The sequence below is a fragment of the Cryptotermes secundus genome, unplaced genomic scaffold (assembly GCF_002891405.2).
Source record: "Cryptotermes secundus unplaced genomic scaffold, Csec_1.0 scaffold1228, whole genome shotgun sequence".
Classification (NCBI taxonomy): Eukaryota; Metazoa; Arthropoda; class Insecta; order Blattodea; family Kalotermitidae; genus Cryptotermes; species Cryptotermes secundus.
The window spans coordinates 108,945-134,098 of record NW_019745102.1 but is presented as its reverse complement, the minus strand read 5'-3'; the positions used below and the strand labels follow the sequence as shown (position 1 = coordinate 134,098).

At 40.2% G+C, this 25,154-nt stretch overlaps 1 protein-coding gene across 2 annotated transcripts in view; it reads right to left on the bottom strand.

Annotated features, from left to right (window-relative positions):
* The window catches only part of LOC111875021 (platelet binding protein GspB), a 187,115-nt gene that overhangs the window by 68,805 nt on the left and 93,156 nt on the right, over nucleotides 1-25,154 (bottom strand). For both annotated transcript variants that reach the window (XM_033755689.1, XM_033755691.1), the window contains exons 5-11: nucleotides 22,396-22,659; nucleotides 20,330-20,457; nucleotides 18,404-18,580; nucleotides 12,936-13,248; nucleotides 11,282-11,371; nucleotides 5,570-5,660; nucleotides 3,501-3,700 (exon numbers count right to left, since the gene is read on the bottom strand). In XM_033755689.1, coding sequence (XP_033611580.1) covers nucleotides 3,501-3,700; nucleotides 5,570-5,660; nucleotides 11,282-11,371; nucleotides 12,936-13,248; nucleotides 18,404-18,580; nucleotides 20,330-20,457; nucleotides 22,396-22,659 — 1,263 coding nt within the window. The remainder of the gene's footprint in view (nucleotides 1-3,500; nucleotides 3,701-5,569; nucleotides 5,661-11,281; nucleotides 11,372-12,935; nucleotides 13,249-18,403; nucleotides 18,581-20,329; nucleotides 20,458-22,395; nucleotides 22,660-25,154) is intronic.

Here is a 25,154-nt window from a genome sequence, read left to right as displayed (position 1 = left end):
TGCATGTTCTCATGGCAATGAATACACATGCAACAACAGAAGTGTTTGACACAATGTTGTATCAAATACTCAATACGAATTGAGAGGAAAGTAGGCAATTAGTTCTCCCCGGAACTTCTTTTTTAATTCCAGGTGTGAACTTCAATTACTTCAGCCATGTTACAAAACATCTAACTCCTTCAAATGACTGCTGTGAAGTGCCCACTAATTTAATTTTGAGTAGCCTAAATCAGACTTAACTGTATGTTCAGTGTTCAGTTGGAGGTACAAAGCATCTCTCTACAAAAGCTCTTCAGATTTGATGCCCAATATGAATGAAAATTTTCATTCAAGATTAACCAGTTCTTTTTCCAGTACACTAAATCTCATTTAAACATTTTTTTTTAAATATCAGGACCTCAAAATTTCAAACAAGAGGAAGCATCTTACAAAGGAAAGAGAAGGAACATCCTTGAAGAAAAAACAACATATTACATATGATAACATACTGTACAGTTAAGCAAGTCACGGATGTTAAGCAACATATTTCATAAAACGATTGTAAACTCCATTGTGAATATACACAAAACTGCTGAGAACAGTGCAGAGACAGGTAAGGTCAACAGCATGTCAATATTGCTGCAGAGAAAATGGAGGTCAGTCCTCCCTCCCTCCTTCTCAAATGTTGCACACATCATCATTCACTCCTTTCTTAACTTTCAGAGCACTACACATAATTACTGACATTACCTTGCAAGTACCCTAAATGTTTACATGTCATTAATTTATCATTTCCTTTATGGTGAGGATATCTGACACAAGGAAATGTCTCCCAAATGGTGTGCCATGGAACCCCAGGGTTCCACCAACTAAAAATGAGGGTTCTGCAACAAAATTTCATTACATTATATAAAACTATAATTTTAATATGATTGTGCATTTCATTTAAAATAGATTTTTTTTTTTTATTTTGCAGCTTCTTTAGATTAGACATGTCACTGTCAAAGGGAAACATTCAACATTAAAGTGTCTTTTTGCCTCAGATGAAAACACTTAATCAGACAAGTAATGCCAGCTGATACTCTTCATTAGAATACACTTGTGTAAAACTGGATCCTCGAATTATGCATCAGCAAAAACAGAATTCAGAAACAGATTAAATGCACTGCTAGATTTCAGAATTCAAAATTCCAATATCATTTAAACATAAAAAGAATTTGTGAAGTAAGAAAGAGAAACCACTCTTCACACCGAAAACTGCAAACATGTAGGATAGTAGTCTTCATTTTTCACATCCACGAAATGTGATTTTATTCCTGGAAATGTGCAATTAAACAATATGTTCTTCTCATACCCTAGTTTAACGTTTACTTATTTGTGGTCTAGATTTAGGCTTCATACATAAGAATTTCATTAAGGGTTCTGTAAAAATATTTCAAGTGCAAAAAGGTTCTGTACAAATTTTCTGAGCACAAGAGGGTCCCATGGACTAGTTAAATTCGGAAACAATTATGTAGACATATGCATAGGGGATGTCATGCTGCGTAGTTTGGAAGAAAGGTTACTGCTTCATAGGAACCTGCTACTTCTATCTTCAGTTCAGCACACTGGTTCCCAAACTGTGCTCTGGTAGAACATTAGTGTTCCACCACTGAAATTGAGTAATGACAGTCTTTTCATAGTTTCTCTGAAAAAATAAAGTTAAAGGATAGAATTTTCTCTTTTACATATTTCTCACAATTTCGTGCATAAATTTTATTTTTGCTCAATTTGATTTAAAGACTGCCTTTGTTGTTGGTGCTGTTGTTACTGTAACTTCCACTGCCCCCCCTCTTCTTCTTCTTCTTCTTCTTCTTCTTCTTCTTCTTCTTCTTCTTCTTCTTCTTCTTCTTCTCCTTCTCCTTCTCCTTCTCCTTCTTCTTCTTCTTCTTCTTCTTCAGATATGTAGACTGTGATATAATACAATATATTTTCCACTCTTAATATTTTCTATTATACCCAGTTCAAACGATGGCAAAGAAAGACCAAGTTTCCAAAGGGCCTGCAGAGAACAACATGATCCCAAGGTGATCCATGAACTGAAAGAGTTTGGGAACCACTGTTTAAAGGACTGAAGATGGAAGCAGCAATATCATTTGAAATCACACAGTGTCGCATCTCTGAAGACAGCCATCTTCACATTCAACACCAAATATATGAGCAATACATCTCATTGTTTTGATAACAGATCATCCAACTGCAAAGTATTAGCGAAAATGAAAAATACTGTCACCTGTGCCTTTTCGATTAATTGTTTCATTAAGAAACACAGGCACAAAATTCTTTCTAGCACTTACAGCACACAAGACACCAACTTTCACTAAATGGAGTGGGACTTCGTGCGTTAGATGTGGATTCTGTGAACTCCAGTTGTGATTCTTTTTTGTATTTATGTATCTCTGCAGGTGAAACCATGTGTGTGTATCATGCATAATCGCTTCACAAATTCTTTAATTATCTCGTTCTATTGCTACATTCTAGAAACTTTACTTCCAAATTTTGAGTTTTACTTTAAAATTTTGGTTCCGTGTCACAAAGCAGAGAAGTACCTGAAAGCGGCAAATTGAGGAATGTGTGAACTGACGTTAAGAAAGGAGTCCTCTCAGACATATAGTAAATTGATTATATATTAAACATATGCACAAAATTCACACACTGAGGGAGGACCACCACAGTTCCAATTCAGGATCAGAACTCCCCACTCTCAGCACCACGGCCCATGCACACACATGACGAGATATACTGTCGCATTCCACCCACCCTCTCTGACCCAACTCGTCTGTTGACTTCCTTGTCATACTGGTGCATACTTGCTGACCTCATATCGGTCATCGTGGATGTGGGTTCGAATGTTTCCACACGCTTCTCTCCTTCATCCACTCCCTCATCAGCGGGTGTATCATATATGCCTGTGCTTTTATTAAGTTCCTTGTCACTGCTATAGCTCTGGCCTGCACTGCTTGCGCGTATGTCAGCAATGTTCTCGTAAATCCCACCTTCATCTTTGTCTGGATCACTATCACCACTGTAATGCCAAACATCTTCCCCAGTAATTTCTGCTACATTCTCATACGTTCCCTGCCGTTCCAAGTCTTTGCTGTACTGTTGCATGACTAGTCCTATCCGTTCTGTGGACGCTTCAGAAGCTCCAAGTCTTTCAATATCTTTGATATATTGCTGCACCCCTTGCCTAGCCTGTTCTGCTGTCATTTCATAAACCCCATGTCTCTCTGTGGCTTCCTTCTCAGCTTTTCTGTAACCTCGGCTTGCCCGTCCCTCATCAAGAGTCCTGCGTCTACCTGGCTCTCGATCTAGCCATTGAGATCCTCGACCCATGCGGCCACTTGTGGACATCTCATATGAGCTGTGGCTCTCTGGGTCCCTATTACGGAAGTGTCGAGAACCCCAGCCTCCTGTGGTACACATTCCATCATGTCTGTTCACACTGGAGCCGACCCTGCGAGACACTGAGGGTGACTTACCCTCTTGGCTGCTAGGACTTGCCACTTTGCGATGCCTGCTTCTTGCAAACACTCGTGAGATGCTGCCCCACGTACCACCACGACTACCGCTACGTCCCTGCTGCTGGGACACCACTGGAGGGGGTGGAGGGTGATGTTGGGGGTTCTTTAACCCCCGCCGTACTTCCAGTTCCAAAGGGCTGCTGAGCTGCTCCACAGACCTGCACATATTGGAAATACACTGTTTTGGTTTTCTTCCTTAATTATATTAAGGAAGATTGGATGGGTAGGCCAGGTAGCATACATGGGACAAGAAGATATGCTTATGATATTCTGAACATTTCGAAGGAACCTGCTGCTTTGACCTCCAGGGTATGTGGTGTCACATCCAGCAAGACCATAATCTTCATATTCACTGTTGTAAGAACCTCAAATCTTATAAATTTACCTAAACTTTCATTGAACTAAAGTAAAATCTCTTCCACTGGTTCAGTTCAGATTAATACAAAGAATGACTGAATACTGAAAGCAGGTGATGATAGCTTCCTTCACTCTCCTAACCAGTAATGTGGGTTGCCTCTACTGTCATTCCCCCCCTGCCATTTACAAAACTCTGCCTTCAAGACTCAGTCAGACAGAATTTTATCACTGGCTGAGCTTCAACTAGCCCTTATCTCTCTTCACTCTGTGCAACTCCGCTGTATTTCACAACAAAGAACAAGTAATTTTCAACTTCATAAATGTATTAAACTTTTCTATGTTATTCTCTCTTAAAATAAAAAACATCATCTATTCAGACGTTTTCACGATAACCTACAATTTACACTGCTGAAATGGCACACATGTTTAGCCTTGATTGTTGAGAAGTGGTGAGATGTGCATTTTCATAGATCTTTTCAAACACCTAAGAAAAACATACTGACTGCTTTTAAGTGAGATATCTCATGTGAAGCATGGTTAAATATGACAATGGAAGCACTGAAATAATTCAGTTACTGAAAACAAACCACACACATGTGCATAAAATACACAAAGAGTTTTGGAGAGAGATCTGTATTTATACTGTTGTGTTCCCCATTCTAGGATTGATTAACAAGTGGATTGGAAGTGTACAGATCACAACAGTGGAGGTAAATGCAATAAACTCAAACAAGATTACTTATTACATGAACAACGGTGAGTAACAGTGTATAACTTGGGATTTAAGGAATGACATGCATCAATGCTGAAGGTTTTCTCACGGTGCAACAAACACTGCTGCTGCCATATTGAGAATCAGCATCTGAGGGTTGCATCAGATCAGGTAAATTGCTGCTGGCCGTAGCTAGAACAGTCATTCTCAGTTCTGGGTTTTGGAAGCTCTTATATAGATCTGGCAGTGGGCAGTGAACATGTGATTAGACAAAACACAGAAACACAGTGGAGTGCTGACAGGGACTGACCACATGGCTGAGAAGTTCTCTAGTTAACAAGTAATCCTAAATGGAAATGATTATGAATTTTAATAACTTCGTGTTTAGGATGAAAAGTTACAGATGAGTATTTAGTGACTATATAACGAGGACAATTTTTTGGAAAAGATTTTATTTATCATGTGGTTAGGAGAAAAGGTGATGAAAAGTTCTTTTTAGTAACAACAAATATAGGAAAGGATGTGATGTAAAAGAAGTTGAGCATCAGTGAAATGGCATGATAGCAGGAATAAAATGAAAGAGTTCAAAACCAAGTAGAAGTGGTAATGGAAATAGTTTTGATGACCAGGAGAGCAGGAAAGGAGGTGATGAAATATTGTTCCTACTTATGGCTACAGCAGCAGACAACTGTAGAATCTGACATGCACTAAACATTTCTTCAGATAATAGGTCTGCTATTTCTACAGTCTTAAGCAATGACACTGGCATAAAGGGTTCTCATTCAACACTGTTCATCAATAAACCGTCTTGTTAAAGCTCATTCTATTTGCTGCCATTGCTCCACCAGTGACAGCATTCTATTCAATAAACCCATCAATCCTAGAACTTGGAACACAATAGTACAGCTGTTCCTAATCTTTAAGTTAGAATAAGTATAAAACAAAATGGGGAACATACCTTGACAGAACACTGCTGTCCATCGATTTTGAGAATGTGTTGGCATTTAAGGGTGAGAGGGAAGGGCTGCAGTCCTTTGGTGTGGTAGCAGCTGCAACAAAATGCCAACTTCAGAACTTTTACCATACAAACTGAATGTTACCAACTCACATCACACAGAGTACTCAAAATGGAACAGCACACAGTAGCATTAATTTACATGATTCTAGTAGAACAAATATTCTGGCTTCATAAATGATTTAAAATGTATTAAATCAGGAAGGCAAGAAATATATGATCATCCATTCATTCATTCATTTATGTAATTTTCTCATAAGTGCTGAGTTTCTGGACTTCGTCCAACAGCAAGAATTTTAAATGAAAATGTTTCAGAAACTGCATCTGTTTCCCTACTCATGCAAAAGGTGATGAGGCACCTAATAAGTTGGGTCAATTGGGAAGAGCTAACCTCAATCACTGAACAACCAAAGTAAGTTGATATACATACATATACATGCATATCAGATCAGGTTTTTTAGTTGAAGATAATAAAATGTGCAGTACAAATTATGAAAATACCCACAACAACGTAAAACTAAGATGGGGAAAGGAATTATAAGTAAATCCACTAGACAAAAACTGATTTAGCATCCAGAAACTCAGTAATCCCAAGTGTGATAGACAATCATCACAACCTGTAAGAACTGAGTTGTTAATCTGCTGTATTAATGACAAATGCCATTATGTGACTGCATTTTACTCTTACTAAAGGCTCTATTAGTATAAATACAGAGAAGAAATTATTCTGTTAGCTAAATCAAGATTTCAATGAATTCCTAAATGTGTAGGCAGTTTTATAAGTGGGATGGAACGAGGCAGGATGCCACCTCTGCTCTATCGGATGGAGCTGGTAGCACTGAGCTGCTTTCCCATGTACACATAAGAGTCTCAGTATTCTTCTGGTTATACAACCAATCAAATAATCCTACCATTTACTTTCTTCTTATTTTCAGCCATATTTGCATCCATGTCGAGTATCTATTAAAATGACTCCATCTGTCCAGCACTGGAAACAACATGAGAACTACTGAATGGATTTCAAAGAAATTCTATATCGAATTTGTCAATCCATTCTAATTCTCATTAAACAATCATGCGATGATAATAATAAACATTTCAACTCTTTAATGAACCGTCACAACACAGCAAATAGTAAAACATCAAAGTCAGCGTTCAGCTGTGGCTTTGCTACACGTTTCGGCCACTATCGGCCATCATCAGGCAAATACATATCAACAAAAATCTACCATTTAACTGTAATCATAAAATGGATATAACACTATTAATCGTACAAATTTAAAAATGCTTATGTAAAAAATACAAAAGTTCAGATTATATAAAAATTAAAAATTGGAAGTATTATAACAAGATAAAATATTAATGATGTTTTCAAAAACACTGAATTGCTTTCCATGCAATACGGACAATTCTTCTTAATGACGAGGCAGCATTACACAATTCATTAATTGCTACACTATGGGCCTCTCTTAAAATCTTCTATATAAAGTAATATGGGATTTCCCTATTGTCTATGGAAACGCACACAAAGTATATCCAACGACTGATTCAATGTTTTTGAAAACATCATTAATATTTTATCTTGTTATAATACTTCCAATTTTTAATTTTTATATAATCCGAACTTCTGTATTTTTTACATAAGCATTTTTAAATTTGTACGATTAATAGTGTTATAACCATTTTATGATTGCAGTTAAATGGTAGATTTTTGTTGATATGTATTTGCCTGATGATGGCCGATAGTGGCCGAAACATGTAGCAAAGCCACAGCTGAACGCTGACTTTGATGTTTTACTATTTGCTGTGTTGGGACGGTTCATTAAAGAGTTGTATATTGTAGCACAGCAGGATGCATGAAATTAAGATAATAAACATTTCACATTAAAGTCTACATATGTTTCTACAGAATCTTGAACATAATTCCTGTATGATTCCCTAAATATCCAACAGAGACAAAAATGTTTGGAATGAAAGTTTTAGAGGACAAAGAATCATACATATTATGCTCAATACATTTTCCTTGGCAGCAGGGATAGCGGAGTTGGTATAGAGACTGGCCATGGACTGGATGACCAAGGGATTGGAGCTCGAGTCCCAGTAGGGTCAAGAATTTTCTCTCCTCCACATTGCTCAGGCCAGCTCTGGGGTCCACCCAAACTCCTAATCAATGGTACTGGGAGCTCTTTCCCTCGAGGGTAAAGCGGCCGGGCCATGAAGATGACCACTCACCTCCAATTAGTAGCGAGGTCAAGAAAACGTGGATCTGTACATCCACTCCCCATACACCTTCATGGCATAGTGCTTAATTAGTTAAGCACAGGGACAACTTTACCTTTATTGCTACATTTGTCCTTAAGCCTTACAATTTTCAAGATAATTAAATTAAATGTGGAAATTTGCCAGTATTATGCTATGTATACATTCCCTAACTTGTTCTTTTTTCAGTCAGGATACTATGACACAAAGCAGCAATGTAAAGATGAGGAACTCTGCCATTTGCATTCCATGAGAGCAGTCCACTTCCAAAATGGTAATCTTTACAAAGTGGAATTCCAGAAACCTTTATGGTTGATAAATTTTATCCAAAAATTATATGAGACTATCTGTTTCATTTTTAAATCTGCAACTGCCAACTATAGAAAATACTGACCTTTAAAAAAAAAAAATCTGTCTCTGACAGGATGTGTCATCTCTTAGCATTTTATCTGACTTACATAATCGTGAAATATGTGGAGGGAATATGAAATTTTACAGAGTTCTTATATATATTATTTACCCTTGAAAGAAGAGCAGCTATGGAAACCTCAAATGATAGCTTCACATTGCAAAAATTGAAGTTGGCACTTACAGGTCTCCTTTACAATGACAGTGTGCACAGTAACACTTGAAGCTAAAACAAATAAAATTAAACAAAATCCATATACCAAGAATAGACCCAGGATAGCGCAGTTAGTATAGTGACAGGCTATGGGCTGGACAACAGAGGGGTCGGGGTTGAGTTCTGGTAGGGTCAACAATTTTCTCTTCACCTTTTCATCCAGACCAGTTCTGGGGAGCACCTAATGAATGGGTACTGGTGATCCTTTCCTCGGGGTAAAAGCGGCCGGGACATGGAGCTGACCACTCACATCCAAATGGTGTTGAGATCAAGAAAACGTAGATCTATACACCCACTCCCCCAGAGGCCTCCATGACATAGTGTTTACTTAGTTAAGCACAGGACAGCTTTACCTTTTAATTTACTAAATACCAAGAACCTTACAGAGCATACACTGTACTTAAGAAATACAAAATAGATTGACTGACTTCAGTGATTCTGAATATTTTGGAATAAAATCAAAGATTATAAGACTGTCTGCTGATGAAAATGGAGTTTATAATATATTATGAATAAACAGTTGCATTTAAATTACATGATGCTATGGAGGAAGAGAGAGTTAAAATCAAAGTTCCAAGTAAGCATTTTTTTTTCTATCAATTCATCGATCATTCTCAGGTACTGATCTTTATGTAGAATAGAGCACACTGTGAGATTAACGTAACTTACAGTTTTGGGTGCAAGAATGGTATATAGGACTATTAGAAATTAAGAGAATAGTATTATTACGTGAATATACAAAGAGCACACTTGAAATGCATGAAAGAGAACCTGAGGTCGCAATTCATCAGCTTGTCACAGCAGCTGAGATTAATCTACATACACATAACAAAAAACATAGAAGCTAATATATATAAGACAGAAATAAGATCACCAACGCTACACCTGGAATGCAGACAGAGCAAGAACGTGTCAGCACATTCACAAGAGCAACAACGTAGAGATACCAGCACTAAAGTGTAAGAAAGAGTTTTTGTGATACTGTGAGGGTGGCTCTTCTAATACGATCCTCTACAATGTTGGTACCTATCTACCAAACTACGCTGTGTCACAACCAAGAAGGCTGTAATCTTAATACCTGTCATCCTGGAACATCAGATATCAAACAAGTGTTGTTAAACCCTGTGGTTCTTACTCACTTTAAGCTTAGTGGTTATGTACCACCTAAATTAACATTAAAAAACCCTGCCTTATGCCCGCAGAAATGTAATTATGTTTCATGGGATTCTCACAATAAACAGTGATTATATATCTACACAGTATTAACTAACTGTTCTCCATAATGGAGGGGGCCCTGTGTTTCCTGTGAGGTAGGAACTGAATTTCTATATATTACTTAAAAAACTTTGTTCTTCAAATTCGAAATCTACTACAGTAACTGAAAGTGTTCAAATACTGTTCAGATTGCTGTTCTGGAGTGTGACAACATGTAGCCTTGTAGGTGGATCCACTGCTTCAGAGGAAAATGCATACTCATCTTCAGGCTGTAAGTAGTCATTCAGGTGTACAGGATAGGGAGACAAGACAGAGCCTAGTCTGGACCAACAGGAATGGTAAACAGGAAAAGTAAGAAAAATGGAATAAAAGGAAACAGGGAAGAGGTTTCCTCCTAAGCCAAGTACCTCACTCCCTTCTCAGAGGACTCAGCACTGTTTCTCCACATTTCACATTTCTCCTATGCTACTACCGTGATCATTAAAAGTAGATTTTTTAGCTCACAATTTCCTGTCGTTCCAGAGACAGTAATACTACCATCCAAAAAGTTTGTCATTTTTCCTTACATTTCCTGCTCACTATTATCATCACCACAGACTGAGTTCTGTCCCATCTCCCCTGCACATGGACCCATTGGACCACATTCCCTCCAACCTGACTACATAACCTGAACGCAACCACACACTGCTGCATATGGAAACATATTTCCAAAAATTTCCACCTACAAGACTATACGGTGTCACAACACAGATGACCACAATCTGCATGAGGGGGAAGGGGACAAGTCAGCATTCCTCTCCTCTGGATTTTTAGAAAGAAATGAAAATTGAAGGACAAGGAAATATACCAAATATTAATACTAAAAGTACAATTAAAAAAAAATATTCTTCTATCCGGAATATTATAGGACAGTGGTTTCCAAATGCTTTCAGGCCACAAGCAAATCCCCAGTGCCCCCGCCCTACCCTATAATAAGCAATCTTCAGAACAGCAGTTTGCACAACCCACTATGGGAGATAACAGTAATAAAACAAGATACCACATTTAGTGACTACTTCACTGTTAGTACAGTCTTATTGGGATGGGTGGGCTTGATGAAGTGATACCAGTTTCCACATGTCTGGTCTAAAGTCACTTCAGTCTTAAATAAGCAAACAACACACTCAGAGGGGCCTACCTCCAGAGCCCCCTGCCTTTTGGCATGCTCCAAGGTAATCCCACCACCTCCAGGGGGCAGTACAGACCAGTCTGGGAGCCACTGCTGTAGTGCAATCAGTAAAAACTGTCTTAAATGGCAATAATATAAGTTTGTGTGAGTACTTTCTCGCCACATTCCCTAGAAAAGAAACCTAGTAGTATCAATGGTTACCTTATGTCCTTCACTTGACTATGATACTCATAATTTTCTATGTGCTTCCCCACCAAAATTCTGTAGATGAGTCTTAGTTCTTTGTGTATATAGAAGAGACATGCTGTCTGTCATGATGTGATGTGTCATGTGAGTGGCCATACTGTGAGTGACAGTGCTTGTGAGAGTCAAGACACACCTGAACACTTACATTGGTATATATGTGGTGCGGTTACGGAGGAGAGGACAGATATTGAGTCCATCTCAATATTGCTTCCTCCCAGTGTCATAGTGGGTGTGCCTACAAACAGACCAAACAATCAGCGGGACCAAAAGGCAACAATTTATGTCATACACTCTCCAAGTCATGTGGAAACCTGGTGAAGGAAACTGAATTGTATAAAGTTTATGCTCATGCAAAGGTCACCATGTTACACAGAATAACTCACATCATGAATGGAATAAGCTTTAATAACAGACTTGCATTTTACCACATTCTGAGCCAATTATGTTAAGTGCATATTATCCCAACATACTTAGTACCTACGTGGCAAAAATTTCAACCTTATACAGATTCTTATTACAAGGTTGAAAATTTTGAGTGTTACAACAACTTCTGGATTCAGCAGCATGTCAAATCTATCTTATTTTATGTACATTCAAGAAATATTTTAAGCAATTTTTCCATACATCTGAAATTTTTAGAAACTTCTTATATGTTATTTACTAATGAAAGAAAAGCAGCTTGGTGGGAAGGGGGGGGCAGCATTTGCCTCCTCCCCCAGCAACATTTTAACTTGAAAGTAATAACGGGAAAATCTTGAACACAGTTTGTCCACCATCTGGCTTTCTGTTGAGAGACCTACAATTCTATAGCAATCCTTAATAATATATTCAAACAGCCTACACAGAAGTTAGTAAGCAAATTACCTGGCTGCTCCCCACTGGAAAAATTCCTGATGGCATTAATGATTGTTATTATTATTACAGAACATACACAGATGTAAATACTGATTACTAAGATCAGCATCCTCTCATCTGTACTGGTGAAAAATGTGTGACAAGTCTGCTGAAATTGCGACCTCGATATGAAAGATATTCCTCCAATAGATACAAACTGCTCTAACATGAGCTATGAAGCCTGGGAACAGTACTAGATTAACATGATGTGGTTTTTTAGCCTGTTTTCCTTATTTTGAAAAAATAAAAGGAAGCTTATGAGACCACCTTGCTGTCTGCGTCCCCCCAGTGCCTAAATGCAGGAACAGTGGAGCTAGAAGAGGCAGCTCAGGGCCATAGTGTGGCTGGAAGGATGAGGTAAACTGAAAAATCCCATGACCTCATCAGAAATCAAACCCACGACATTCTTGCTTGTGGTATAGTGCCTCAACCAACTATGCTACAACGTGCCCCAAGTAACCGTTTGTAACGTTTCTTAAAATTATATTTATATGGCTGATGTACCTACCCCAAACTCTTCACTTAATTAATCCTATCATGGCAGAATCTCTCTCTCTAGTTTCATATTTAACTCCTTCTTTTACACATTCAGTATGAAATACTTTCTTTTAGCCTTCCCATGGTCACTGGAATTCCTACTGGACTCTTAGACATGTCTATAAAGGAAAGGGGGTAAACATCCACAATAATCACAAAGAAACTAGTATACAACAAAAAGGATAGGCCTGAACTGAGGAAGGCAATGTCTCATTCATAGCAGCCAACAGGAAAATTATAGAGTCACTGCTGCCAATCTACCAGTTTCAAAAGTAACCACATTTCTGATCATATCTGACATCTCCGGGCTGGATAAGAGGTCCAGAACCTGCATTAACTCCTGTTGGAATAGCTTTGTATCTGCTTACCATCCGTGGTGGAATCTGAGAGATTGCCCCCACCAGAAGTGGCACCTCCAGACTCTCTGTCCGAGCTGCCCCGAACTCCCGAGTCTGCGCTGCAACTACCCCTGTCACCTGGCAACAGCCCCATGCTGTTGTAACCATGGTGACCAGACAAAAGCCCTGGGTGTCCTGGCAGTCCACACGTCGGAGTCGTCAGACCACATGATGACCCATTGACCCGTGACACTGATATGGACATGGAAGCAAGGCTCTCCTGGTCTGACAAACAGCCGCCACCGCCTCCACCACCACCTTGGGCTGCCAGCTGCCGACGTGCCTGTGAAGATTACTGTCTTCTGTGATATGATGCTGTGTAGTATGGCAGAAAGTTAGCAATGATTCGGCTCCTGCTGCTTCCATCTTCAGGGTAGAGGAATAAGTACTGCATGGAAAATGGTGGTTCAGATATATGGACAGGTGAAAGGATAGAGGGCAAACATGTCAGAGTATTTTTTTTACTGCTAGTGGGGTGGGACTGAGTACCTTGCACTGCAGCCACTTCTGGCCTATTGTACCAGCCCCAGATGATAGGTGAGGGTGATTGTGGAGCAATTAGTGGAATGAAGATTGGCAGGGGAAACCGAAGTACTCGGAGGAAACCTGCCCCAGCGCTATTTTTTCCACCAGAAATCCCACTTGACCACACCCGGGGTCAAACCCGGGCCGCCGCGGTGAGAAGGCAGCAAATAACTGCTTGAGCTATGGCACGGCCAAAACATGTCAGAGTAAGCAAGTATTGGGAAGTCAGGAAAAACAGAGTAAGGAAATGGTCGCTCTTTAAAAGTGCAGAGTGAATGGGCAAGGTGAAGCTGTCCCTTTGCTTAATCAACTAAACACAATGCCATGAAGATTTACAGTCCATCATTCTTGACTTTGGCACTGGATGGAGGTGAACGGTCAGTTTCACACCAGACAATTTCAGCTCCAAGGACAGACTCCCCACTGCCCATTGGGAGGGCCCAGAGCTGGTCTGGATAATGTGGAGAAGAGAAAATCTTACTCCTACAGGGAATCGCACCCCAGCCATTCAGCTAGCAGCCCATTACTTTATTGACTGACGTATCCCAGCTGTCTAGAGTGAATAAAAAATGCTACTAGGGGTTGATTCAAAGGAAATGGTAGGGGGAATGAGAAGGGGTTGGTGAGAGAGGATAATAGAATAAATTAGGGATAGGATGAAGGAATACCGACCTTTTAAAGGGTCCTATTCTACGGCAGAGTGAGTGAAAGTAGTGACAGCAGTGAGTGAACTAAGGAGGAAGAAGGAAATGAGGATAAACAGTAGCCGTTTAAAGGGTTCTTTTAAAGGCAGAATGAAGAATACGAAAGATAAAATATTAACAGGGATTCATACAAAAGGCAGAATAAAGGAGAAAAATTGGAGAATCACAAGACAGAATGGGCAAACTAAATAGATTATGGCAGACTATGGTGCAATAATGCTTGCATAGTGAAATGTGTTTATTTCAGTCCCGTTCAAATAAAATTGAAGTACAAGAATCATTGTGACCCATGTCACTGAAGTTTGCTGTATCCTGAAATGTGACACTGTGCAATCTGGTAGAAATGCACAGATTTTTCAGAATAACCTGCTGGCTCCACCAGTAGGATACAAGAGGAAGTGAAGATGGAGGCACCAAATTTCTCCAAAACATCAGTACCATTTTATCAGGCTTTACAATATAACATTTCTGTCACTAACTGCCAGATCACAAGAACCCTTTCAAACTGGAGTATCTTGTAATGTGCAAGGTTTTTTTTTTAATGCTAGTGGGGTGGGACTAAGTCCTTTGTACTGCAGCCACTTCTGGCCTATTGTACCAGCCCCAGATGATAAGTGAGGATGATTGTGGAGCAATTGGTGGAATGAAGATTGGCAGAGGAAACCGAAGTACTCAGAAAAAACCTGCCCCAGCACCACTTTGTCCACCACAAATCCCACTTGACCAGACCCAGGATCGAACCTGGGCCACCGTGGTGGGAAACTAGCAACTAACCGCTTGAGCTATGGCGCGGCCTTACTGTGCCGGTTTCCTTGCTAACAACTGGATGAGATACCATGCAGTTAGTCTCACAGAAGTTCATTTGCATGCTCCTTGCTGGCTGCTTCTTTGGCTTTCTCTTCAACCATGGCAGTATGGTCCTCCAAAATGTTGGTAAACATCCATGGGGAGTGGATGTATAGATCCATACTTTCTTGACCTCGGCACTAGCTGGAGGTGAGTGGTCAGTTTCACATCCCAGCCACTTTACACCCAGGGAAAGTGCCCTCTGTACCCATTGGACAGGAAGTTGGGTGGACCCAAGAGCCAAACTGGACAACATGAAGAGGAAATTCTTGACTCTACCAGGACCCAAACTCTGACCTCTCAGTCACTATACCAACTGAGCTATCCCAGATCCTATCTCTCAGATTATACAGCATCAAATTTTAAAAGATAGTACTCATCATAGTAACTGGTATGAGAACCTCAAATTCAGCAAATTGAATTACCTCCATGTAAGGACAGACTCCAAGATTTTAAGAACTATAATGTGTGAAGAGAAAAAAAAATCTGTGGCTTTTAGTCTGCAAGCGAACTATACCGACCAAGCAACTGTCACTTGTTGGACAAGTTAGTGCCAACTTTTGTGGATAGAGGGTGTTGCATGGTCTGCGCAACAGATCCCCACAGCCATTAATCTCGGTTTTCTAGACCAGAGCCGCTATTCCCTTGAAATAGCTCCTCACTTATCCTCACAAGGCTGAGTGGACCCCATTCCAGACCCACTACTTCTCAGAAAATCTGGTAGCACCGGGAACTGAACCCAGGACCTGTAGATGTGTAGCCAGGGATTCTGACCACTAGAACACAGAGGCAGCCAATACTTTGTGAAGAGAGCTCTCAACGTGCAACATAAAGCACTGAGGAGTTACAATCAGATGGGAGATTTCTAAACCTTGCAATGCATAAAGTTTCTGTTAACAGGATGCCATGGGCCGAAATCTGTGTTGCAAAACAGATCACGCTGGGCACAAGTTACTTGTGTCATATTAATCTTGATCCAGGCTGTTGATAAGCAAGAGACAGAGGGTTCCAGGCATTCAGCCAACTAACGTAAACTAGAGGGTAGTTTCTGACACCTTCGGATATGTCACGCACACTGGCCAAGCACCAGAGTTTGCAACTTTACCAAGCAACTCATCCCAGTCTCTATTTAGATGGTGCCCCGTAACTTGGATACCAAGCAGGCTGCCTCTTGTAAGGGCGGATACACATTCTATGATCAATATCTATTTAATGTTCCTTCACTTGATGTTTTCTCCCATTTAAAATTCCATTTCATTAAACCCAAATTTGTAATTTCAGTATTAAATTTCCCTTCCATTTAATATTTTCTTCAGCTTAGTATCCAATTCTACTCTTCACCAAAGAAACTTAAATGAGGACTTCACTGGAAGTTATGTTCGGATAGATGATTCAAAATGTAAGCTTTCATAACACTGCAGATATAAAATAAGAAATGTCCATAAAAATAAAAATGAGCAGGCTGGTGTAGTGGTAAAACTCTTGACTCATACTCTGGAGGTGTTTGATCAAATTTTGGCCAGGGCTGTAGCTATCCTGGTTGAGATTTTCCACAGTTGTCTTTCAACTCTTAAGGTAAATGTATAGGGACAGTACTGCAGACAATGACAGTTTCCTTCCAAATCCTTTCCAATTCATCATTTGTCTATCACCCTTCCATTTGATGCTGCACAGGCTATGACAGTGACTGCACCATGAAGTCGACCACATAAAGTATCTTGTTTATATACAAGGGTCAGATAAAAAGTAGTGGCAACACCTCTATAGTTTTGAAATGACTTTATTACCTGAGGTAAACACACTTACATTCCTTCACCATAATCGCCCCCCATGTGTACCACCTTCTGCTAAATTTGTGGAAAGCGTCGTACACCATCAGCATGTCCACTTCTGTTGATGTCCAGCAGTGACCGCCCTACAGCACGAATAATCTCCTCTCTTGTGTTGTAACGTGTTCCTCGTAGTGGTTCTTTCATTTTGGCAGAGATCATAATCGCACGGACTCATATGGGGTGAGTATGGCGGGTGTTACAGTATCTCCCACCGCCAGCAGCGAAGGAGATCCTTGACAGCATCAGCAGTATGAGCCCTTGCATTGTCATGAAGGAGGATGGGGTTCATTGCCAACAAGCGTCGTCTCTTTCTCCTGAGTGCTGGACGAAGATGATTACGCAGGAAATTGCAGTAGTAGGCAGCGTTTACTGTCTGTTGTTGAAGTACAGTGTGGTGCACTATCGCTCCATCAATGTCTTATGCCACAATGAACATCGCCTTCACATTGCTCTGTGTAGGGCGCACTTTCTTTGGACAAGGAGAGCCAGGATGCTTCCATTCATTTGAGTGTTGCTTCAAGTGCGGTTCGTATGAGTGAGCCCAAGTTTCGTCCAGAGTGACGATCCTTCCAAGGAAGTCCTCGCCTCCTCTCTGGTACTGGTCCAACAAGTCCTGTGCAATTGCACAACGTTGCCATTGTTGCAACTCAGACATTGTATGGGGTACCCAACACGCTGCAATTTTGCGGTATCCAAGAATGTGGAGCACGGTTTTGTGACATACGCCTACCTCAGCAGCTAACTCCCGCAAAGTCCATCGACAATCAACATCCAGCAAAGAAGCAAGAAGTTGAATTGTGTGGTTGTCAACATGGGGTCGTCCTGAATGGCATCCCTCCCTTCACGGAACAATTTCACCCATCATGCCACTGTGCGATATGGCAAAGCAGCATCACCATATGCTTCGCGCAGTCTCTGATAACAGTTTTGTGCACTACAACCTCATGCAACTTCAATGTTTATCCAGGAGCGTTGTTCTTGTTTCGTAAACATGTTGTTAGGGTGCTTGAACTGGGCTCCTGCACTTCAAGACAATGCACAATGCAACTCAATGAAACACAACCACAGCCACTTACTGCACTACTTCAACTGAACTTCTGGAAGGAAGGAAGGAAAGAAAGAAAGAAAGAAAGAAAGAAAGAAAGAAAGAAAGAAAGAAAGAAAGAAAGAAAGAAAGAAAGAAAGAAAGAAAGAAAGAAAGAAAGAAAGAAAGAAAGAAAGAAAGAAAGAAAGAAAGAAAGAAAGAAAGAAAGAAAGAAAGAAAGAAAGAAAGAAAGAAAGAAAGAAAGAAAGAAAGAAAGAAAGAAAGGAAAAAGAATGCTGTAAAAGGCATGCATAATGAGAGAAAACTAGAAACTTGCAGAATCACAAAGCAGCAGAAGGTTTGACTCTATGAAACAGACACTTCTGTATACTGAATGCTTTGACTCTATGAAACAGACACTTCTGTATACTGAATGCACCATCTCCCGATAACACAGAATTTGGCTGCAGTCACAGACACACCATTCAGTTTAACAGTGACACTGACCTCTTGCAGCTGTTCTTGAAGCTGCTGCAACTGCTGCTCCTTTATCTCAAGCTGTGCAGCAAGGGAAAGGCTTCTCTCGGCCTCATCCCGGGCATGACGCAGCAAACTCCACCTCTCTCGCTCACGTTCTTCTCGCTCAGTTGAGAGCTGCTGCATTGATGCATCTTGTTCCCGGATCTATGAAGAAACACCCTTATAATGCATCTCTCTTCGAAACTGACAGTCACACATGAGATTAAAAAATTACCAAATTTATTGGAACTAAAATTTTCTGCCATGATAACAAAAGCCCACCTTATAACCCTAGGTCAACTGAATACTGTGCAGACATTTACAGCTTACCTCTTTACAGTCAATTTTTATACTGGCTTTCCATCTATGGCTAAGTCTCTTAAGTGACTCTTCCTTTAAGGTACTCCGCATACAATTTGTGCAAAGTTTTCATTTTCTTAATCCATGCTATAAGTCTCGCCCATCTCATCCTCCTTGATTTGATCACTCTAACAATACTTGGTTAATAAGTGCATACATGAAGCTTCTCCTTATGAATTTTTCTCTACCTTCTTGTTATCCCTTCCCTTTTAAATTAAAATATTCTCATTCTCAAGCATCCTCACTGTGAAGGGTTCCATCTTCTGGGACATGATGTTGTGTAGTCCAGTAAAAGTCATAAGACGTTTTGGAGGAATATGTTTCTTCCATCTTCAGGGCTAACTGCCTGCTTTATGCTGGTTTTCTTGATTGGCTTACTCTTTAACCCTTTGAAATGTCAGTTGATTTTCACTGGGCTACACAGCATTGTATTCCAGAATACATAATTCTCCACAGCCACTGCTGGGAGAACCTCAAATCCAATTTCCTTATTGTGGTTCTCTCTCAAAGTACAGTTCAGGTTTCACACCTATACAAAATAATACATCAAACTGTAGTACCATGGGCTAACATTATAATATTTAGTCTTTTAGAAATCATATAGTAAAATGAAAGAACATGAATGTGACATGCTGCATACCACATTGTTTATCTGTTTATCTGTACATTGCAAGGGCAAAGGTAATCACATCCTTAATTCTGTAAAAAATAAGGTCCAAAAAAAAACTCTGCGGTTCTAGTCCGCATGCGAACTGTACCGACCAAGCGACCGCCGCTTGTCAGCGAAGTTAGTGTCAGCTTTAGCAGATAAGAGGGTGTCATGTGGTCGGCGCAATGAATCCCCACGGCCGTTAATCTCGATTTTCTAGACCGGACCCGCTGTTTCCTCAACTATCCTCACGAGGCTGAATGGACCCCGTTCCAGGCCCACTACTTCTCAGAAAATCTGGTAGAGCCGGGAATCGAACCCAGACCTCTGAATCTGTAGCCAGGAACTCTGACCACTAGACCACAGAGGTGGTCAAATAAGGTCCAAAAAACATACCTAAAAGATTATACAAAAGTGGCCCAATATTTCAGTAATTTTTGTTTTCCTACACTCATAACATACAAAGAGCACATCTCCTAAGATCTGATGCTGTGTGCCCCAGCCAGAAATTCGACATTTTGGAGAACAGCATTGCCTTCATCATGAGGGCAAAGAGTATGTCCAGCAAGCAGAGCAAAGCTCACTCTTTGACCCTGAATATGGAGAAAACAGATTCCTCTGAAATGCCAGTGACTTCTATCGAACTACATGGCATCACGTTCCAGAGGACAGTCTTATTCAAATTCACTGCTCTAAGGACCTCAGATCTAATGCCCATAATTTATGTTACTCTCACAGAGATGCAAAATTAATGACAAATTATTATTTTATATAATCTAGCTTGAACTGTAGGAGTTTGAGAAAACAGGCAGGGATCTATGTGGATTTGAAGTTCCAAGGGTGTGATGGCGTCTAGTTTTGTGGGCCGGTACCAATATCATGCGAGTGTAACACATCTTGCTCACTTTGTCATAATTCCTGATGAAGTCTCTCAGCTCTTTCTCCTTGTCATCCAGCGTTGCGTACAGTTCCTTCATCTGGTTCAGCAGGTCGTACTTCTCTGCTTTTAACCTCTTCCTGTCAGCTTTCAATACTGAAACAAGAATGCATATGTACCTTCTGCAACAGAACACTTACATTAACACTCCTCATACAATCTAAGATATCTCGGAAGCACTGTTCTTTCTTCTCTGCTTTCAACATCTTCCTGTCAACTTTCAATACTGAAACAAGAATGCATATATACCTTCTGCAACAAAACATTTACATTAACACTCCTCATACAATCTAAGATATTTCGGAAGCACTGTCCTTTCTCCTCCATTTGGGGGGGGGGCAGGGGGGTTTCAGAAGATACCTGAAAGAAACAAGTCCTGTGACATATGAGGTCCTCACTGCAGTTACTACGAAGATTACTGCCTCCTAAAATGTTGCCTGGTAGATTGTTACTGATGTTTTGGAGAAACATGCTATCTCCATCTTCAGGGTAGAAGAGTATGGCAAGTGTGGAAAAAAAGTGGTTATGCTATATGCAAGAGGGACCAGGATGGGAGACCAATATAATCTGCGGCAGTAAGAATTAACAGATAAATTGAGGGTGGATAGGGGAGGGAGGGAAAGAGGTGGGGTAAAAGAGGATGAACAGGTGTACAAAGAAAATGGATACAGAAAGTTCTGGGAAGAACTGTTTCTTTTCCTTTCATTACATATTTAGTATTTGATATGACATGGATTGCCCAAAAAAACTGCATCCAACAGTTTTTCTACTGTTGTGTATTTGCTGCCATAGGAACATGTTTACCGAGTTGTTACCTAGCAACAATGTGGCGGGGTACAAAGACACATATACTGAGGTGATCTCCTAAGCCCCCTTTTATGTTTTCAAAAAAGGAAAGCAGGCCAAAGAAAAAAGTAAGATAAATTTAAATGTTAAACTGAGTAAGAAAATAAAATAAAAATAAAGCACTACTTGTGTATTTTTGGTACTAATTTCTGTTTTTATATTTATATTGTTTATTTTATTTTTGTTTCAATTCACAGCTTCCTTCTGCCTACATTTTCATACTTCTTTCCAATGGACATCCGCCACCTCCATTTTCCTTCCTTTTGTTTCTGATACTCATTTCACCCAATCAATTTATTCTACTTAATTTTTATCCATTTTATTTCCACTCCTGTCCATCCTCTCTATCCCAACTTCCTTCCTTCCTTCCTTCCTTCCTTCCTTCCTCTTACAGTTCCCCTCCCCCTACATGTACACCCTCATTATATCTGTCACTTCTCAGAATCATCATCCCCTGCTAGTGCAGCTACAGTCCCAGTACTTGTCCCGCAGCTGCAGGGCCACTCTTTTCCATGCTTAGCTTACTCTTCTACCATGAAGATGGGGGCATCTGGCAGTAACAATCTACTAGACTGACTGTGTCACATCCGAGGAGAGAGTAACCTTCAAAACACTTCCTGCCGACCTTCTCTTCTGCCTCACACTACTGCACCACAATCAGATTCTAGACTGGAAAGCAAAACATTGCACTCAAATATACCATTCAGCGAGTCAGACGTAGAAATTTGCTAACATGTTCTGCCCCACCAACCTTAACCAAAAGAGGGCAGTTCTCCCAAAGCTTCATCACAATAATACAAAATTATTGCACACTAATGGAAACTGTCATTATCTTCGCCATTTCTTATAACAATTCTACTTACATTGCTACATAACATATTTAGATTATTGCCAATTAATAGTCATGATGTGAATACAAGATTAGCAGAACTAATTCTTATCATACTCACTGACAAACTATGATGATTCTGACATGTCCACCTAGTGGGTTATGTTGACTACTTTAATGGCTATGAAACAGAACTGGATGAAAATTAAGATCATCATTTATACCACAATAGACGTAGTAAACATTTGTGGTAATTTCTAGATACTTACTTTTAAATCCCTGAATTAATTTCATATACAAATTTTGTGTATTGTAAATAGAATATCAATGGGTTAAACTGAAAGATAAGATTTCCTCACCTGCTAATGCTTCCTTCGCATGCTGCAACTCTATCTCAAGAGCCTGTATCCTCAGCGGATCATCAAAATCTACTACCGCACTGGCTCCTTCCAAATCGCTGATACCACCCCCCACCAGCTTCCTCAACTGCTCTACTTCGTTCTGCAGTCGTTCATTTTCAAGTCTGAGTCGCATTGTTGCTGCTGGGTTATTGTCACAGTTGGTTCCACTTGATTTGTTCTTGGAGCGGGATGACGCTGATGGCGGTGTGGCTTCTACCGCACCTGTGAAACAAAGAAGCTTCTTGAGATCTGATTATTACTGCCATAGCAACGTTTGGAGTCCATAACAGGACTCAGGAAGGGATTTTCTTCAAGGTACCTCCAAAATAATGACTACAGAACTGTAAGAATTAAACAGGAACCAGTTTGGACAACTTGGAGTACACTGAAAGGGTATCTTTTAAAATAGGGACTAGTCAATAACCACACTTGTGAAAGGTGCCAGAACTCAGTGTAAACCTCACATTACACATGTAGCTGTGAGGCCTCAGTTACATTTAGATTTTGTCATCGAGGTTTCCATTGTATGGAACAAAGTGACTGCTTCGACATCCTGTTAAGTAAAATACTGTTTTTTATTTCTGGTAACAAGCTGGATGGTTGCAGATCCGATTCCTGATGGGGTCACTGGATTTTTCAATTGACCTAATCCTTCCAGCCGCATTATGGCCTTGGGTTACACTCAGCCTCTAACAGAAATGAGTACCAGGAATTTTCCTGGGGGTAAAGGGCGGCCAGTGCATAAGGCTGACAACATCAGAGGCATCTGTGAGCTGATTGCCTAAAATATGTGGCAGCCTCCACATCTCACAACCCTATGGGCCTCTATGGCCTGTTACAGGGATGGTTTACCATTTTTTTACTATTTTTTATCTTAAGTGTGGTATTATTAGGGGCCTAACTAGATGGGGACACACAACAGGCTGAAAAGAAGTCACGCTGTTAGGCCTGGTTTGGCCCATCTCTTATTCAATCCTTCACGAGCATTACATCTTCTGGGATACAATACTGTGTAGTCTGGAACACCATTACCACAGTAACCCCATAAGACTACATGGCATCACATCCAGAAAACAATAAGCTTCAAACAATATTTACAATTCTTGAAGTGGCAGGAAAACTGACAATGATCTGGTATAAATTAATGTGCTCTCGCTGTGGTAGGCTAGATTCAACTGACTGTTTCTTTTCAAGGGTCAGAGATGTCATACGTGGTCATGAAATATGATCTCTCACATTTAAGGTGGAACAAACTCTGAGGGAGTTAGGGAACAGTGTGCTGGGTTGAATATTAGGACTTTAAAAGGAAGAAAAAACAGGAGCCTAAAATAACTGCATAATGAGGAGCTTCACAATTTGTACTCCTCACTTAATATTATCAGGATGATCAAATCAAGGAGGATGAGATGGCACAGTATGTAGCATGAATGGGAGGAAAGAAAAATACATCCAAAATTTGGGCAGAAAACCTAGAATAAACCACTTGGAATACCTAGGTGTAGATGTGAGGATGTATAAAATAGATTTTCAGGAAATAAAATGAGGGTATGGATCAGATTCATGTACCTTAGGCTAGAGGCCAGTAGCGGTTCCTTGTGAGCAAAGTAATGAATCTTCAGGTTTAATACAATACTGAGCATTTCTTGATTAGCTGAGCAACTATTACTGAAAATGAGTCTGTTCTATGCAGTTAACTAAATGCAACCACCTACTTTACAGCCATTTCATAATATTTAAGTGATCATGATTATGGCATTGATTCGAAATGAGAGATCTTACTAATTCCGAGGTATGTAGGAAGCTGCAGAGGTTTGGAATGAGTCCAAGGCCCGGTTAACTTTCCCACCGCCAGCCTCATTAAGCTCAGGATTTGGTTTCACAGTAACCATGGGACTTCAGAATTATTAAAGTGGCCCTTGATTTTATCAGATGATTGATTATATGTAAATTACAGGTCTCTCACTCACCACGCTTAACGGGGGTTTCCTGGCCTCACAGTAACATTTAGTCACGTTGATATGTAATCAGTCTATACCTTCACTATTCTTTTTTTTCTAAATCTTTCAGACAGCGCTCACAAATATGGCGGCACTGTTATGAACTGGAGCGGAAAATCGCACAACAGTGGGATCCATAGGAGCTCTCCAGGTTGAAACGGAATTTTGTCAGTGGCTGCTTTTCACAAGCTAAGACCCAGATTAGGGCTTACCAGTCTGAGGGAACTCTGAACGGAAGAGGGTGGGGAGTGTACGAGAGAAGCACAATCTGTTGGAAAACTCCGTACGTGAAATAAATGGCAGACTGCATCTCTTTGGACTGGATGGGCGGAAACAACACACACGGGAACGGCTGCGACAAAAGAACATATTGTAACTGACTAATTTGGTGGGAGGGGGCGTTGTCGTCGATGTCCGCTATATCCGAGTGAAGGGGCATTCATGGGCGTACACCATAAGAGACATGGGCAATACATGCAATACACTCGTACACAGAAACACACAATGATATTAAGTAAAGGTTTATACATTGCGGTTTGTTTTTATTTGAAATGTTTCTCTAAACACAAAACCTTCTTGGCGACTGAATTTCTCTAAAAATTCTCAATTGCACACAGCAAGATTTTGTCCGTTATATCCGAAATCCCTTACATCGGAGTCAGTTATAACGAGGGCTTACAATAGTTTCATTGTTACCAATACACACACTCAAATTAACAT